An 18,521-nucleotide genomic window follows, 5' to 3' on the forward strand; every position below is an offset into this window, starting at 1 on the left:
AGAGCATTAAGAGATATATAGTTACTGCCTCTTATAATACTAATCCACAAACACATGTATTTATGGTTCATGTTGTTACATAAAAGCACCGAAACAAGTTTAAAATGGACATGCTTCATAGTAGAAATTCTAAGAATTGTTTCTGACCATATGGTATACTAGGACACCTGACTAACCTTCCTGCTGAGACAAAAAATGCAGAGAAATTAATATTCTGCCTTATGTTAATGAACTGACAAAAATAAGTAAAGAATAGTTAGCAAAAAATAAACAGCTGGATGCCAGTAGCTCGTCCCTATATTCCTGGCTATTCAAGATGCTGAGATCTGAGGATCAGAGTTCAAAGCTAGCTTAATCGGAGACTATTATTATATCCAATTAACAACCAAAAATTTAAAAAAAAGTAGAACTATGGCTTAAGTAGTAGAGCACTAACCTTGAGTAAAAAAGCAATGGGACAGTGGCCTGGCCCTGGGTTCAAGTCCCAGGACTGGTGCAAATAAAGTAATATAAATGGCAGAAGTTTAGTAGATGTGTAAAAAAGTGAACATGATGTTTCTTTAGTTGGATAAACTTTAGCTTTTTAACTATAGCCTTCTGAAGCTCAGGGTTCAGGAGACAAAGTTTAAATCTTCTTATCATAGAAGTCTAGGAAAATCATCAAAACTGGTATCCCTGTGATAGAAATATACTTACTCCTACAGATGTTTTACATATCTTGAATTCAGGACAAGTGAAGAGAGGGGAGAAAAACTGTAACCCATGAACAAAAAGTAACCTCTGCCAGACACTGGTGGCTCACACCTGCAATCCTAGCTACTCAAAAGGCTGAGATCTGAGGATCACTGTTTGAAGCCAGCCCACACAGGAAAGTCCAATAAACTACTCAATAAAAGCCAGAAGTTCAAGACCATCATGTAATACTTAGTGAGACCTTATCTCAAAACAAAACCAAATAACCATAGAAACAAGCCACACTGTTGGTGTCTCCTGCCTACTGCCTTCAAAAACAAAACTCACTGACAAACATAGGCTTAGCAAGAAAGGATGGAAAAACAATTTCTAACAATGAAAAATGCATGCTTATCATGCAGCACTTCACAGTTTATATCCTAACAATTAGCCGTATTAAAACAAACTAATATTCTGTAGCTTGAGCTGTTGTTCTCTTGAGATGTCATTAAGAAATACACAAAATGGGGCTGGGAGTTTGGGCTAGTGGTAGAATGCTTGGCTAGCATGCATGAAGACCCACATTTGATTCCTTAGTACCACATGCATAGAAAAAGCCAGAAGTGGTGCTGAGGCTCAAGTGGTAGAGCTCTAGCTTTGAGAAAAGTCCAAAGACAGTGCTCAGGCCCTGAGTTCAAGTCCCAGAACTGGCACCAAAATCAAACAAACAAACAAAAAGAAATACACAAAGGGTATCGCAGAGCCAGGCACTGGTAGTTCATGCCTATAATCCAAGCTATTCAAGAGGCTGAGGTGGAGGATCATGGTTCAAAGCCAGGCCCAGCAGAAATGTCCCTGTAGGACTCATCTCCAATTAACCACTCAAAAACTGGAAGTGGCATTCTGATATAAGTGGTAGAGTGCTGGCCTCGAGCAAAAGCACTCAGGGACAGCACCTAGGCTCTGAGTTCAAGCCCTATGACCAACCCCAGCACATACACACATACATACATACACACACATGCGTGCGCACATGCACACTAAATTTTTATAGAAAATAAAATTTTACAATGCATAGAACTGCCGATCTCTTTTTTTTTTACTTTTTTTTAATTTATTTTTTATTGTAATTAGGAAAAGGGTTACATGATATTTGCCAGATAGAAGGTGCACCAATCTCTTTTTTTTTAAATTTATTTAGTTTTTATTGTAATTAGGAAAAGGGTTACATGATATTTGCCAGATAGAAGGTGCACTAATTCACATACATTGATACCCTTTCACATGTCTTGGTACCCATTTCCCTCCCCCCCCCACACCCGTCTTGGTTTTCCCCCCTTCCCTATCACTGCCGATCTCTTAAAATCAGAAAACATTCTCATTTTACTTATTCACTTAATTTCTGTTTGTTCCCGACAGAATTTTAAATAGCTGAATCCACTGTCATCATATCCTGAGTGGAAGAGAAAGCCTTGTTGGCTATTGGCTTGGAATATCCTTAGGCAAATTTCCTCATGGAAAAGTGAAGACAGGTAGAAGTATTTACCGCAAAGGTTATAATGATTATTGAATTACTAACACATCTGTATTTGTTACTTTTCCCATCACTATGACAAAATACCTTAAGAACAACTTACAGGAGGAAAGATCTGATTATGGTCTCAAAAGATTTAGTTTATCCTTATGAAGGCATGGCAGACAGAAGGTAGAAAGTAAGACTGGGATAGGGTCTCCAGTACAGCCTTCAGACACATTCCCCAGCAACCTAGTTCCTTAGGAGAGATCTCAACTCTCAGTTTTCACAAACCTACCATAAAGCGTCACTAACTGGAGGCCAAGTGATCAACACATGAGCCTGTGAGGGACATGCCATAGTCAAACCACAACATCCAAAAGATTACAACTGTCCTGCTAACAAGTACTGTATGTGCTGCTACCGCTGAGGTTGCGCACCCATGACTGATGCACCAGTTAGATGGATGGAGAGACACTTACCAGCTTTCTCTATCTCTGGAAGAACTATGAAGAAGCTCACCGCAAACTATGCCATTCTCTTATAATCCAGATAATCTTCATTTACTAGTATTCTTTCTTTTTAATTTCCTTTCTTTCTCTCCTTCCTTCCACTTCTCCCTCTCTTCCTTCCTTTCTTTCTGTCTTCCTTCCTTCCTTTCTCCCTCCCTCCCTTCCTTTCGCCCTCCCTCTATCCTTTCCTTCCTTTCTTTTTCTGTCTGGGCTTCAGTGACAATTTTTCTGAATTTTCCTGAATACAGAATCTATAGACATTGCTACAATATGACTGAATTAAGGTTTAAGAAAACCAGCCAACATTCTCCTATGGTAGTCTGGACTTGACTATTCATTTCCTGAGAATCAGTTGTATCAAAGCAGCAGAGAAACAGAACAAATAGAATAACACAAAAAACTACAGTGTTAACTGACGTAACCCAAAGGAGTGTGCTTTCCCTAAGGTCCTGACAGCTGAATTCTCTAATCAGCTCCTTTTGTCTGCAAAAGGAAGGTATAAATAGGAAGCCAAACTGGAACCAAAAATGTCTGCAACAGCCTGGCCAGAAGGACTGGAGTGCATCCGTAGGCAGCGTTACCACCTTCTCTAAACAGTTTTGGAAAATATTAACACATTCTGCCCCTCTGACTCCCCTTTTTTCCTACTTTTTCATGCCTCCAATCCATATTCTGTAGTGTCAATCTTTCTTTAGATATGCTAATACCATCTATTAGAGGACACCAAGTCCCACTCTTTCTCCTTTCAACCTAAAAGAAACAGACATCTTTTAAGATTCCTTCTAAAGAAAATGGAGCTTTGAGTTCTGCTGGTGGCACCTCCATCATACCACTTACACCCACTCAACTCCACCTGTCACCTTCTCTTCACTTTTTCTTTCATAATGCCTCCAACATATCCAATGATGTCTTGAGAGCTCTCATTCTCTGTATTTCGCTATGCAATTGGTACCACTTGTCCAGTTCTTCAACATTTTCCTCATCACTGGTTCGGCGGAACTGAGCTCTGATGGATCAGTTCATTCAACTGCTCTGCTGTACTAATGATGATCCCAAGTCCGGCTCCCAGAATCGGAATTATGCATACCTGGATACAAATCCAGGCTCCACTCCTTGTTAGGTGCCATGGAAAGCTACTTCTTTTTGTTTTTGTTACTAACTTCATTAGGTCTTTTTCTCAACTCTAAAATGGACATAATGACTAGTACATCATTTGTGATTAGTATCTAGCATAACCATCTTACTCTGGCACAAAAAATCACTGAATAAATATTAAAACAATCATCTCTGTGTCCTACTTCTTGGCTCCTAGTATTCTACTCCCATTTTGCATTGAAGAATTTCTTATGTCTAAGAGCTTTGCTCCAAGCATAAATCTTCTACCTTCTTTAATAATAATCACTACTAGTATTTCTTTAATAATAAAGAAAGTCACTACTACTGTTACCAATGTCTAAAAAATAACCCACAGAATTGGTTCCATCTTAGTACTCTTTCTTCAGTCACTCATTCCCCTTGGCCTTCAGTCATCACCTTTCATATTTTCTTCTCTAGACAGCTCTTAGCTGGCAGCTTATGTTCCTGTATCAACTCTCGGAACACTAGTATTATAAAAGCAAAGTCTATGGGTCGGGAGTTTGGCTTAGTGGTAGAGAGCTTGCCTAGCATGCACGAAGACCCAGGTTCAATTCCTCAGTACCACATACATAGAAAAAAGCCGGAAGTGGTGCTGTCGCTCAAGTGGTAGAGCTGTAGCCTTGAGAAAACCCAAGGACAATGCTCAGGCCCTGAGTTCAAGCCCTAGGACTGGCGAAAAAAAAAAAAAAGAAAAGAAACGCCTATGAGCCAGGAGCGTAACCTAATGGTAGAGTGCTTGCCTAGGATGCACGGATTCCTCAGTACCACATATACAGAAAAAGCTGGAAGTGGTACAGTAGCTCAAGTGGCAAAGCACTAGCCTTCAGCAAAAAGTGTTCAAGGACCAGTGCCCAGGCCCTGAGTCTAGCCCCAGGACTGGCAAAAGAAAAAATTGAAAAACCTAGGATTTTCTTCAGTTAGCATCTCTCTCTTGGCAATCTCATACTTTTCCTTGCCTAGAACAATCATCTATAAATAGCTTCTATATTATGATTTCTACATTACTTCTAGACTAGGCTTCTCCTCTGAGTTCTATAGATTCCCATATCTAACTGCCCACTCAATACTATGAATGGTTTAAATTCAGTAGATCCAAACCTAGTTTAATGATTTTCTTCATAATCCTACTTCATTTTCATTCATCTAAGCTGCACAAGGCAGAAACTTAGAAGTCTAGAAGTGATCCTTAATAATTTTCCTGTTCTTTCCTCTCCAAGTTTACTCAAGCCTATAGATTTTTACCTCAGATCTACACACTGGTCTGTCTCTGCCAACCAAATTTCTTCTGTGATGATCTGCCTTTTCTACAAAAAGTTCAACTTTAACCAATGCCCAGCTGTATCTGCCTTTATGGTAAGAAGGGATGCTTTTCTTTTTAGTATTTGCAGCTTTCATGAGGAAACCAATCTTACCTTTTCATCACTTATGACTTTTCAAGAAAACACCATGGATCCTGCCCTTAGATTCTTCTCAAAGGACAGGACCCAGCTGTATTCATGTCTGTCTTGTCAGACATGATATAAACATGTCTCATTTTTCCAGGTGCTGGCGGTTAAAGTCTGAACCCTTAGCTACTCAGGAGCCTAAGATCTGAGTAGTGTTCAAAACCTGCTTGAGTAGGAAGTCCATGAGACTCTTACTTCCAATTAACCACCAAAAATCTGGAAGCTGAGCTGTAGCTCAAGTGGCAGAGCACTAACCTTGACCAATAAAGCTCAAGAACAGCAACCATGTCCTGAGTTCAAGGCCCAGGACTAGCTGATTGACGGATTGACTGACTCACACACAAGTATCTCATTCGAAGTGGAGATGTCATTCAAGTAGTCAAGTGCCAGTGTTGACCAAAAAGACCAAATGAGAGTATGAGGCCCTAAGTTTCAAGCCTTGGTACTGGTGCATATGTGCATGCACACACCCACTCACATGCACGCGCGCACACGTGCACGCACACACACATACACAAAGTCTCATAAAGAAAAGATGCTCAAGCTATGTGCAACAAAATAAAAGGAATTCTGTTAAGCTGTAATATGTTCTACTGGTGTCAAAGAAAATGATTCTTTCCAGGTGCCAGTGGCTCATGTCTGTAATCCTATTCAGAAGTCTGAGATCTGAGGATCTTGGTTCAAAGCCAGCCTGGGCATCAAAGTTCGGGAGACTCTTATCTCCAATTAAGCACCTGAAAACCAGAAGTAGCACTGTGGCTAAAAGTGGTAGCGCAAAAGCGTTGAGCTGAAGAGCTTAGGGACAGCACCCATGTCCAGAGTTCAAGCTCCACAACCGACGCCCCCCCAAAAAAATTTGAAAAGGAGAAAAGAAAATGAGTCTCGAATATGTTAACTCTGTTTCCCCTCAAGAATAATGCTACTTGGAATTCAGCACAGTGGCTCATGCCTGTGTTCCTAGCTACTCAGGAGGCTGAAATGTGAGGATGGAAATTCAAAGCCAGCCAAGGCACTAAAGTCCATCAGACTCTTGTCTCCAATTAATCACTAGAAAACAGGAAATGGCACTGTGGCTCCAGGGGTAAGGCGGTAGTCTTGAGCTAAAGATCTCTAGGATAATGCCCAGGCCCAGGAGTAGGCTGTAGCCTTGAGCTGAAAGCTCAGGGACAGTGCCTAGGCCCAGAGTTCAAGCTCCATGACCGACAAAGAAAAAAAAAAAAAAGAAAAAAGAATAATGCTACTTGGAGAGCTAGGAACATAGCCTAATGGTAGAGTGCTCACTGAGCATACACTAAGCACTGGGTTTGATTTCTTGTATCACATACACAGAAAAAGCCATAAGTGGTGCTGTGGCTCAAGTAGCAGAGCACTAACCTTGAGCAAAAATGTGTCCAAGGGCAGTGCCCAGGCCCTAAGTTCAAACCCCAGGACTGGCAAAAAAAAATAAAAAATAAAAATGTCACTTGGGTATAATAGGTGGAAAGACTTAATAATGATCAGCCAAGTGAGATGACAGCAATAGAAGCATCTGGCAGCTTCAAACATGACAGCAGCTCATGCATGAGATCCCTGAACCACTGCAAGTACAGCAAGCAGACCCAGAACCAAGAAGAAACCTTGAAAAAAGAATGAAAGTTGGTCTGACCAAACAACCAGAAAGAACTATCATCAACAATCTAGCACATTTGACATCACCCCTTTTCTAAATTCTGATTCTTTCAAACACTTAGAAAACAGTAAGTACTTGTGGAAATAACCTGAGTTACATTATATAATCTGTTACCTTTTTGTTTTAAGAGTATATTTATATAGCTAGATCATGAATTTTTTTAAAAAAAAGCAGTAAAAGTCCTGTTAGTAGAATGTCAAGAAAATGTTTTTCCAAGTTTTCCTTAATAGTGACAAGGACATGAAAAATACAGATGGATAATTGTACACTTGGGCAAACAGGTAACTGTGTGGACAACTTTAACCAACGAGTATTCATTATTCAGTTGTCATCATATTCAAAGGCGGTTCTACCAGGAGGCTTTAGGAATCTATATGTGATCTTCTATTCATCTGCTTTATCAATAACTTGAACAAAGATTTGGTACCATTGGCACCTAATATATGTATCGTAAGATTTTTTTTGGAAATAACTAATACATCTGCATAACACAGATATGAGTGTGAGTGCACATGTGCACATACACACATACACATACACACACACACACAGAAATACATTTGCCAGAATTTTAAAAAAACAGTAAGTCAGAAAAACAGGCTAAATCTCCTGAAATGAAATTTGGGGAAAATACCCAAGGGATCAGTACTGTGTCCAAAAATACTCCTATCACGTTGAAATGGCAAGATGGTATTTAATTGCTGCAATAAAAAAAAAAAACCTGTTTGATGGCTTAATTAACTGTAAGCCCAGTGCAATGAGAAGTGGATACCAGGAAAAGCAATGGAGCCCTAGCAACATCAGCACTATCTTAAAGGTGGGATGTAGTAACAGTTGCATTTTTCTCTAGAATATTTAGTGGGATAATGTCTACCTTTCCAGAACAATGTTCACAAAACCCTACCATTGGCACATGTTTAGAAGAAGAACCAGAATGCTTCAGAGCCTGGATACCATCCTATGAAAGGAGAGGGAAGGGGAATGGAACTTATAAAGAGTTCTAAACAATGGCTTCAGAGAAAAATGCTGGCAATCTTGGTGCAGTCATTCAATGAACATGAAGTTTAAATATGTTTCAGGAAAACCTGTTTCCTTCTGGAAATGTCCATGGATACAGAGAGAAGATAATCCCTGACTGCAAGAAATGCCTATGTCTATATTCAGATATGCATATCTGAAGAGCAGAAACAATCAAGGGCTGAAAAAGAATTGGATTGTCTATATGATGTCATTAGGTACAAATAGTACCAGGAGAAAAAAGGTAAAAAGCAACTGAGTCAGCTCTTTATGAGAAAGGCTGGGGAAGTAAAAAGCAATTTTATTAGACAGTAAAGTTCCCATCAGTAACAGTGTTCTCCTAAGGGATACTGCTAAAATAAATATTCATCTGGACTATACTTGACCTTCCTCACGTTCCATACTATGATCTATGCTTGCCCAGGAAACAGGCTTCACTAACATATGCTACTGTGTTCTTCAGGACCCCAAGTTTTCAGTTATTACTTTTAATTCTGTACACTGTTCTCAGCTTTCTAAATGGGATCAGGCCTGAGCACAGGAAGAATGAGAATTAGAAAGAAAAGAATACATCAATGTATGAAACATAAAAACATCACTGCTTATCCCACATGCCTTGAATTTGCAAAGAAAATACAAGAACTCACTACCCTTTAACTCACAAATAAAAATATTCAATTGCGTTCGATTTTTAAGAATTTGTTCCATACTGCATCTCTGTACGAGAGCCATTTTCTTCTCACAAGGAAAAAGTAATTTAACTTAAAACCACTTGGAAAATTGGTCTCCAAACTCTCTACTACAAGACTATGTGGGAACTAACTTTATATTCCTGAAAAGCGAAATGATTCATCAGAGTAGGCCAAATGCCACGAACTAATCTAATTGTGGAATTTTGATTAAATGGCTGCTTAAATGTAATCTATTTTTTTTTAAATCGCAGAATAAATAGAAGGGGCCTAGACCGTTTAGTTCCAGCTTTTCTGCATGAGATCACGGCCAGTTACGCTTACCCTCACTTTATTTTGTAGTACTTGCAGGTGCACACAATGGCTCTAAAGACTGCACCTGGGTTGGGTATGGAAGGCGTCCAACCTCCAAAACTGCTCCGTTTAACTTCTGCAAGCAACCTCTCACACTTGGGCGCTTTGCTCAACTCAAACACATCAAGTGGACCACGACTTCACTTCCCAGGGCTTCTTCTTTCTTACAAATGAAGAGAAGTTCAAGAGATGCCTGCACGGAGCCTCCGGACCCGGCGCAAGGCTTCCCCTCCCCGGCGTCACCACAGCCGGCCCCAGTGTCTCTCCCACTGCCTGATGTTTCGGGGTCCAAAGATAAGAAGAGGAAAAGGGGACTCGGGCTTCCCCGGCACCGGGAGCTCCCGTTTTGTGGCAGCCAGGGCCCCCCCCCCCCGCCACCCCCGGGGATCTCCTCCGGTTGCCGAGGCAGCGCCAGCGCTAGGCGTCACGCGCTAGGGCAGCTCGGGTGGACGGAGCCCGGCGCGACCCCGGCCTGCGGCGCCGCGGCCCCGGCCAAGCGCGCAGTCCCGGACGCCCCGGGAGCGCGGCGGGCCGCACGGAGCGGGACTTACAGTGACACCATCCTAGGTGACAGCACCAGTGCAGCTTGAAGCACTTGCCGTGGCTGTGCGTGGCGCAGATGGACAGCCCGTCGCACGGCTGGAAGTCGGGTCGGCGGGCGGCGCAGCTCCGCGCCAGGGCCTGCGCCTCGTCCACTTTCTCGCTCTTCCAGCCGCGCTCGGGCGCCGACGCCGCGGCTGCACTCATCTCCTCGAGGTCCGCGCGGAGCCGAGGCCCGGAGCCCGGGAGGAGCGGCGCTTGGGCAGGCGGCGCGCGAGCCGGTGACACACGCGGGGCGCGGCGCGGGCGGGCGGCGCGCAGCGGAGGCGCAGGCGGCGGGAGCTCGGCGGTCCCAGACTGGCGGAGGAGCCGCCCCGCGCGGGCGCAGCGCCGGGGCGGGGCGAAGGGCTCCGCTCCCCCGCCCCCGGTCGCCGCCGCGTCCCGCGCGCACTCGCACGCGCCTCGCCGCGCGCGCCCGGCCTCCTCCCAGCGCGTCCGCGAGCGCAGTGGTCGGCGTCGCCGCCGCTCTGCAAGGTGAGCTCCTCGCGCGCGCGCCCCGAGGTACCCAGACCTCCCTGGAGACGCCGGGGCGGCGCAGCGCGGGCACGCGCTCAGCTCACAGGCGAGCGGGCGACGCCTGGGGAACTGACGCTCGCGGGCACGCGCTCGAGAGCTGTGTCCTCCGCGTGCCCGGCCCCCGCGCCTGGAGCTTTTCCGTGGGCTGCTTCGCGCTTCTTTCACCAGGGTTTTCTAACACGCAGACACCGCCTGCCGAGCTCGCGGCTCACTTCCCCCCCCGCCCGTAGGCCTCCCAAGGAAGGGGGTGTCCCTGGGGGCGCGCACCTAGGCGGGAGGGGGGCGGCTGCCCCTGGCTCCCAGGGGACCGAGAGCAGCTGGGTTGTGGCGTGTGTGCGCATCTGCCTGCCTGCCTGCTTAACTAGAGTATGTGTGGTGGGGTCTGGATTGTTGGGTGTGTTACACTTGCCATGATTCGGGGGAGGGCGAGTGCATAATGAAGTGTATTCGTGTACATAGGATGTATGTGTATGAGTCATGGAGTGAGCGGACAGTGCATATGGTTGAGTGCATGCGATGCCTATGTGGTTGGGTTACATGGGTGGAGTTAGTTGTAGACTGCATCTGTGTGGGTATGGTTGTTGCAGAGTGTGCCTGCATGTTGCAGGTGGGTGTGCCTGGCATGGTGACCATGTGCGTGGTACCTATGGATGGAAGTGACTCAAGTGTGGGCATGCAGATGCGTCTTAATGTCTGTCCGCCTTTCAGTGTTTATGCCCACCCTAGTTAGCCAGTGTGACTGGTGTGGATGGTGACTGCCACTTCCCCCATAGAATTGGCTAGTATTCCCCTCCTGGCGGCAAGTTGCTCCAAATAGATTTTCCATGCCAGGCTCTGCTACAGAAAAAGGACCCGGGCTGGATTCAGAGAAGAGAAAACAAAGCATTTGCTCCCAGGGAGCCCTACTGGGAATTGGTGTTTCCCTGCAACCATGCCAGATCCCAGCCTGGAACAGAGAAAAGGAGGGGACAGCCTCTCCTTATTTGCCAAACACTTCTCAGGGCACAGAAAGATGCCTGTAATTACGGAGGTTCAGAGAACAACAAAGCCTTTCAACACAAATGCTGTACTGGCACATGTTTATGCCCAGGGCCCCTTCCTCCTTCACTTTATTCCTTTCCTGTTTTGCCCTAATGGTTGACTCACCCTGAATTTGAAAGAACAATATTCATCTTCAAGCCCTGAAAACCAGTGCTGCTCTAAGCAATCTTTCATAATTTCCCCTTTTATTTAACCTTGGCTTTGGAAGGGAAATGTGATTTGCATATGTCTGCCTGTAGCAAAATCTTCATTTACTAGGGGCTGGAGAGAGAGACTCCATTTGGCAGCAAAAATTATTTTCAAGAAATGGCTGGATCTAACCCATTCCCCATTAACCTCACATTGAAACAGTTGTATATATGAGGCATTATCTCTTCACCTTCCTTCCCATCTGCTGCTCCCCTAAATCCAAAAGAAGTACAACCCTGACTCATAAATTCCGCACATCCCTGCTGTTAAACTCATATTCTAACCTAGCTTAGAATAACTTAAGCAAAAGGAAGAGAAAATCAAAGAATGCATGCTATCTTATTACTGCATCAATCCAACCTCCCCCCAAATACTTTTAACAAATTGGATTGCCAACTGTTCTACTGTATTTTTCTCCGCCAATTTTATGCTCCCTCATATATCAAAGAAGGTCTAATAACAGAATCCCTTCAGGAAAGCTTCCACTGGCTTTTACTCTAGGGTGAACCATGTTATAAGATTCCACTAAAGATGAAATTGACCATCTCAAGGAGTGAAAAATGAACATGAAAAAAGATGTAATTCATCATGTTAGCCATAAGCAAGGTAACATTCCCAGATGGCCAGTTTAGGTTAGCCACACAGTTGGAAGCTGGGAAGTTTTCTAGTCTGTGGTACACATCTCATCCTCTAGCCGTGAAGAAGTTCCTGACTTCTATTGTCTGGTACAGAGCAGGAGGAGGTAAGCACAAACACACAGCTCTCCAATGGGTTATCACTATATAATTTTGAAAGTTTTGTTTAAAAAAATTAACTTATACCAAAGTAGACAGAATAATAGAAAGGAACCCTGAACCTATCACCTGGTTTTAACACATATTAATTCATTTAGAAAATTTTGTTTCACTATGGGATTGTATATAAGTGTACACAAATGTTTTTACTGAAATATGGTATTTACAGGGGAGAATTCAAATGGATTGAGAAAAACTCAATCCAACAAAATGAATACCGGAAAACTGGCACTTGAAAGATGGAGAGGGGGGTGTGGGGGGGGGAGGGAAATGGGTACCAAGACATGTGAAAGGGTATCAATGTATGTGAATTAATGCACCTTCTATCTGGCAAATATCATGTAACCCTTTTACTAATTACAATAAAAAAAAGAATTAAAAAGAAAAGAAAGATGGAGAGGAGGAGGTCATAGGGGAAGGGTAGATGGTTGAAAAGAGGAAGGCATGGAAGAATGCAATTATAAAATTCAATCTATGAAATTGAGAAAACTGAGGTAGGGATTGGGTTGGGAGAGATAGGGAGAGTAATGAGAGGGGTGACATAGAATAATGCACAGTGTAGTTATAAACTGATTTATTAAATGGTAACTCCTTTGTACAACTACTTAAACAAAAAGAAAATCTTGCTTTGTTGGTAGCTTCACACCATTCCTGATCCCTCCTCCCCATCCCACTGGATTACTGCTATTTGTGTGTGTGTATGTGTGTGTACATGTATGTATGTGCACATGTGCTGGTCCTGGGGGCTGGAACTCAGAACCTAATCCTCTCCCTTAGATTTTTGGTCAAGGCTGGCACTATATGCCACTAGAGCCATATCTCCACTTCCATCCTTTTGCTGATTGATTGGAGATAAGAATCTCAGCTTTTTCTGCCCAGGATGGCCTTGAACCTTGGTCTCAGCTTCCTGGATAGCTAGGATTACAGATGTGAGCCACTAGTTTCTAGCATGCCAATGGAATATTTTAAATTCCAGACATCACATAGTCTCATTGATAAATCTATTAACGTTGTAAGGTAAATCCAGTAGGTGAGCAACAGAGAAGCCACATTTTGAGAGGTCTAATTGGGAGCATTTATTAAAAGGCCAGCGTCTACAAGTGGACTATTGTCACAAAGGCCTGAAGCCCTGTGAATATACTTAACACTGTTAGACAACTGAGTCATGAGAGCAGGAGAGGAAATAGCAGAAAAATAATACCAACAACCCTAATGGGTTTAAAGAACATGGAGTATCAGTAATTCAAAGGATGGCTTGTCTCTCCTCTAGGCATTTGAAGTCAGCTGGTTAGGCACTAGGATGCCTGTGAGAACAAAGTAATTTATTTAGTCAGAGTCTTCCCTTACTTCATGTATATATACATATATACACATATATACATATATATGTATACATACATATATATGTATACATACATACATATATACACATATACATACATATATATGTGTGTATACATAGAGAGAAATAAACTTTGCAATAGCACATAATAGGATATCATTTGGTTATGAGGATGAGTTTATCCAGTAGCTGCTGGCTGCGTCTCTAGCTTCCCTTTAAGAATGCCACTCGCACCTGGCTCCAGTGGTTCACACTGTTAATCCCAGCTACTCAAGAGGCTGAGATCTGAAAACAGAGGTTTGAAACCAGCCCAGGCAGGAAAGTCTGTAGGACTCTTATCTTTAATTAACTGCCAAAAAGCTGGAAGTGGAGCTGTTGCTCGAATGGCAGAGTACTAGCTTTGAGCAAAAATCTCAGGGACATTGCCCAAGCCTTGATTGAGCATAGGCTCTAGGACCCACACAAAAGAAATTCCATCCTCATCTATCTGCCTAGCCTATCTGTTCACCTGCAGTGCACTTCTTCAAAGAAGCTTTTTCAGATGAAGCCAGACTATGTTTTATACACACTCTCCCTCCATATCTGCTATCTCAACTTTAAAAAAAAAATAAGGAAAAAATGTACTTATTACCTGATTTATGTAACTGCAACTGCTCTGTACATCATTTTTTTGTTATACCATATGTTTATATTTTTTATTTATTTTTTATTTTTTTATTGTAATTAGTAAAAGGGTTACATGATATTTGCCAGATAGAAGGTGCATTAATTCACATACATTGATACCCTTTCACATGTCTTGGAACCCGTTTCCCTCCCCCCCCACACCCCCCACTCGTCTTGGTTTTCCCCCCTTCCCTATTAAATTTCAAATATCCAAATACAAATAAGTTCAATATATCAGATAACAAAGTGAGATACTATACCAATATGAGATAACCAAGGGACAGCAAAGGAGATGAGAAACAACATAGTACATTAAGGACAACAATCATTCATTATATGGCTTTTGTTTCACTATCCTGGAGGTCCTTTCAATTAGCTTCACATTATATGGCCTTATGTATCAAGATTTTGCTCTATTGCAAATCTCTGCTAGTAGAGCCCAAGGTTTCTACTGATTATGACGAATGAGGGAAACCATTGAGCCTAAGTTCCCTTGAGTCTGGCTTACTTCACTTAATATGATTTTTTCTAAGTCTTTCCATTTCCTAACAAATGGGGCGATGTCATTCTTTCTGACAGCAGCATAGAATTCCATTGTGTACAAATACCACAACTTGTTGATCCACTCATCAACTGAGGGACATCTAGGTTGGTTCCATATCTTTGCTATGGTGAATAGTGCTGCAATGAACATTGTTGTGCTAGTGGGTTTAGTATGTCCTTGTTTCTGGGTGGTTGGGTAAATGCCAAGTAGTGGAATTGCTGGGTCATAGGGGAGTTCTATGTTTAGCCTTTTGAGGCACTGCCACACTGCTTTCCATAGTGGTTGAACGAGTTTGCACTCCCACCAACAGTGTAGTAGTAATCCCTCCTGGCCACATCCCCTCCAGCATCTGTTGTCATTCGTTTTCCTGATCTTGGCCATTCTAGCTGGAGTGAGGTGGAATCTTAGAGTTGTTTTGATTTGCATTTCTTTTATGACCAGAGATGTTGAGCATTTCTTCATGTGTCTAAAGGCCATTTTTGTTTCTTCTTCAGAGAAGACTCTCTTTAAGTCTTTGGCCCATCTTTTAATGGGATGGTTGTTACTTTGGAGGTTAGTTTTGGAGTGATTCAATTTTTTGAGTTGTTGATATATTTTAGATATGAGGCCTTTGTCCGTTGTTTGGTTGGTGAAGATCTTCTCCCATTCTGTAGGCTTCCTGATTAGTTTACTAGCTATATCCTTTGCCATACAAAAGCTCTGCAGTTTAATGCAGTCCCACTTATCCAGCCTTTCTCTGATTTGTTGTGATTCTTGGTCTTTATTAAGAAAGTTTCAACCTGTGCCAAGGAGGCCTAGTGTGTCTCCTATTCCTTCCTGTAGAGTTTTCAGTGTGTCAGCTTTTACCTCCAGGTCTTTGATCCATTTGGAGTTAATTCTAGTGCAAGGTGACAAAGAAGGATCCAGCTTTAGTTTTCTGCAGGTGCTTAACCAGTTCTGCCAGCACAACTTGTTGAAGAGGCTGTCTTTCTTCCATTCTATTTTTTTGGCTCCCTTGTCAAACTGTACATCATTTTTATAATGACAATAATTTTTTTTTGCCAGTCCTGGGCTTGAGCTCAGGGCCTGAGCATGGTCCTTGGATTTTCTCAAGGCTAGAGTTCTACCACTTGAGCCTCAACACCACTTCTGGCTTTTTTCTATGTATGTTGTATCAAGAAATTGAACCCAGGTCTTCGTGCATGCTAGGCAAGCACTCTACCACTAGGCCAAACTCCCGGCCCAACAATAAAATTTTTTAAAGAAAATAAGAATGAATCATTGAACTAATGTCTTTACACATTTCCCTCTTCTCTATCACACATTAAAATCTCCCTGAGGTCATGAACATGGCCTGTGTCTTATTCACCATCTCCCTAGTACATAACTCGAGTATAAATAAATGTTGACATAGTGAAAGTAGTTTCTTCTCAGACACCAAAAGGCTAGAGAAAGTTAATTTATGGTAAATTGTTTCTAAACATGTGAATAGTTCATATAGTTACTAGTATCCACCAGCCCTCTTCCACACTGACTCTTGAGGTTAACTGTGGATTAGTTAGCTACTGCTGTATAACAAGTTGCCCTCAAATTCAGACAACGTACAGCTTTTCTAGGTGAAGAACCCAGGCATGCCTGGATAGTCTACTTCAACATCCCTCACAAGGCTGTAATGCAGCTGTGACCCTGCTGCATTATCATCTAAGGGTTCACTTGTTGTTGGCCAGATTTAGCTCCTTGCAGAAGGGATGGACTAAAGGTTCAGTTCCTCACTGTTTGGCCTTCCCATACTAGCTTTACCAGAGCTAGTCTGTTAGCGTGCCCTCCATCTTGGGTCCTCAGTCCCTCCTCCAAGTCAGTTGTTCTGGCCAGGCCTAACCATAACTGGCCTTCAACCCTGGTCATTCCTCCCAATCACTTCCCAGAGCCCCATGTTATCTGTAGCCTGCAGCTGTGCTCATAAATCTTAGCCCACCATAATTGAATACTTGGCTCTCACATCTCACAAGAGCCAGTCCCCAAACCAATAAATAAATACAACCTTGCACAGAACTATCAGGTGAGAGCTAGCCTGTCCAGTCCCTACCAGAATAAACTCCTTTCACGGTACATGACTGTCTGTGTGGTCTTTTGGATGGGTGCTTTCAAAGACCATCTTTATATAGTCAAGAAAAATCAGACCTGGGCTGGGCGCTGGTGGCTCTCCTGTAATCGTGCTCAGGAGGCTGAGATCTGAGGATCACAGTTTGAAGCCAGCCCATGCAGGAAAGTCTACGAGACTTGTCTCCAATTAACCACCAGAAAACCAGAAGTGGAGCTGTGATTCAAAATGGTAGAGTGCTAGCCTTGAGCACAAAAGCTCAGGGACAGCACCTAGGCTCTTGAGTTCAAGGCCCACAACCAAACAAAAAAGAAAAAGCGGGGGCAGCGGGGGGGGGGCGGGGGGAAGGAGTCAGGGCTGGGAGTACAGCTCTGTGGAAGAACACTAGGATGTGTAAGGCCTTTGGTTAGATCCTCCATATAGAAAAAAAGGTGTGTCACAATATTTTAAATCCAGGGAAGGATTTTCATCTTTATGCTGCCTTCCATTCATTAGTAGCACATTGCTAGGACCATACCTGTGCCAGGGAAAGAGACTGCATAAGAACAGGAATGCAAGTGAGCAAGAATCATCAGTAGCTGGGTCAAAAGTTTAGCCTAGTAGTAGAGTGTTTGCCTAACATGCACAAAAACCCAGGTTCGATTCCTCGGTATCACATACATAGAAAATGCCAGAAGTAGTGCTGTGGCTCAAGTGGTAGAGCTTTAGCCTTGAGATTCCAAGGATAGTGCTTAGGCCCTGAGTTCAAGCCCCAGGATGAGGAAGAAAAGGAAGGAGGAGGGTGGAGGAGGAGGGGGAAGAAGAGGAAGAGGAGGAGGAGGAGGAGGAAGAAGAAGAGGAAGAAGAGGAAGAAGAAGAGGAGGAGGAGGAGGAGGAGGAGGAGGAAGAAGAAATCAGTAGCTATCTTTGAAGTATCACTGTACTGTGATTTGCTTTAGCCAATGAGAAACTAGCAAAGATCCCACCCATGGGAAAGGAGAGCTAGGCAAAGTGACTCAAATGTGTACTCTTAGCTACTTAGGAGGCAGATATTGGTGATTCAAGACCAGCCTATGCACAAAGCCTGTGAGATTCCATCTCAGTCAACGCTGGAGTGCGGTAGCGCATGCCTATCATCCCCAGCAACTTGGGGAGGCACACATAGGAGGGTCACAGCACAGGCTGCTCTGGACAAAATCAGAGCCTGGCATAAAGCCCCCAAGGAAGCTTGGAAATATGACATGACTCAAGTGCTAGAGTGCCTGCCTCACAAGCACAATCTGAGTTCAATTTCCAGTACTGAATTAAAAATATTCCACAGAACATACACCCTGCTTTCTTTACTTCCCTTTTCTTTCCCCCTGTGCTTGGAATCCTAAGACTACAGTATAATGAAGCCTGAGTCCATCTGCTAGCGGATGAAATGACTTGTGGAGAAGAATGGAAATATCCCCATTGATGAGCAGCCAGTCTCCAGCCAATGGTCTGTCAGTCCTAACCTAGGAGTGCTAGATCACAATAGAACCACCAACTGCGTACAGAGAATCCAGGAGAGATCTGGTGAATCAATTCAGATCATAGCTACCAGCAGAACCACAGGATAGCTAGTGGTTGTTTCAAGCTAACTGATACATCCATCAGTCCTTCCAAATAAAGGATTGGAGGACTCAAGAGGCTACTCGAGTGTTCAATGTTACATTTTACCAGGTAAAACAAGAAAAGATTTCTAGCTTGCCACCAGTGTCATCCTAGTATGGCCTCG

At 43.3% G+C, this 18,521-nt stretch overlaps 1 protein-coding gene across 1 annotated transcript in view; it reads right to left on the reverse strand.

Annotated features, from left to right (window-relative positions):
- The window catches only part of C1H3orf70 (chromosome 1 C3orf70 homolog), a 60,274-nt gene extending 50,519 nt beyond the window's left edge, over positions 1 to 9,755 (reverse strand). Inside the window, exon 1 of the mRNA XM_090343262.1 lies at positions 9,560 to 9,755. Coding sequence (XP_090199388.1) covers positions 9,560 to 9,755 — 196 coding nt within the window. The remainder of the gene's footprint in view (positions 1 to 9,559) is intronic.
- Between the last annotated feature and the right edge of the window lie 8,766 nt (positions 9,756 to 18,521).

This window comes from Megascapheus bottae, chromosome 1 (assembly GCF_031878675.1).
Source record: "Megascapheus bottae isolate mThoBot1 chromosome 1, mThoBot2.hap1, whole genome shotgun sequence".
NCBI classification, from domain to species: Eukaryota; Metazoa; Chordata; class Mammalia; order Rodentia; family Geomyidae; genus Megascapheus; species Megascapheus bottae.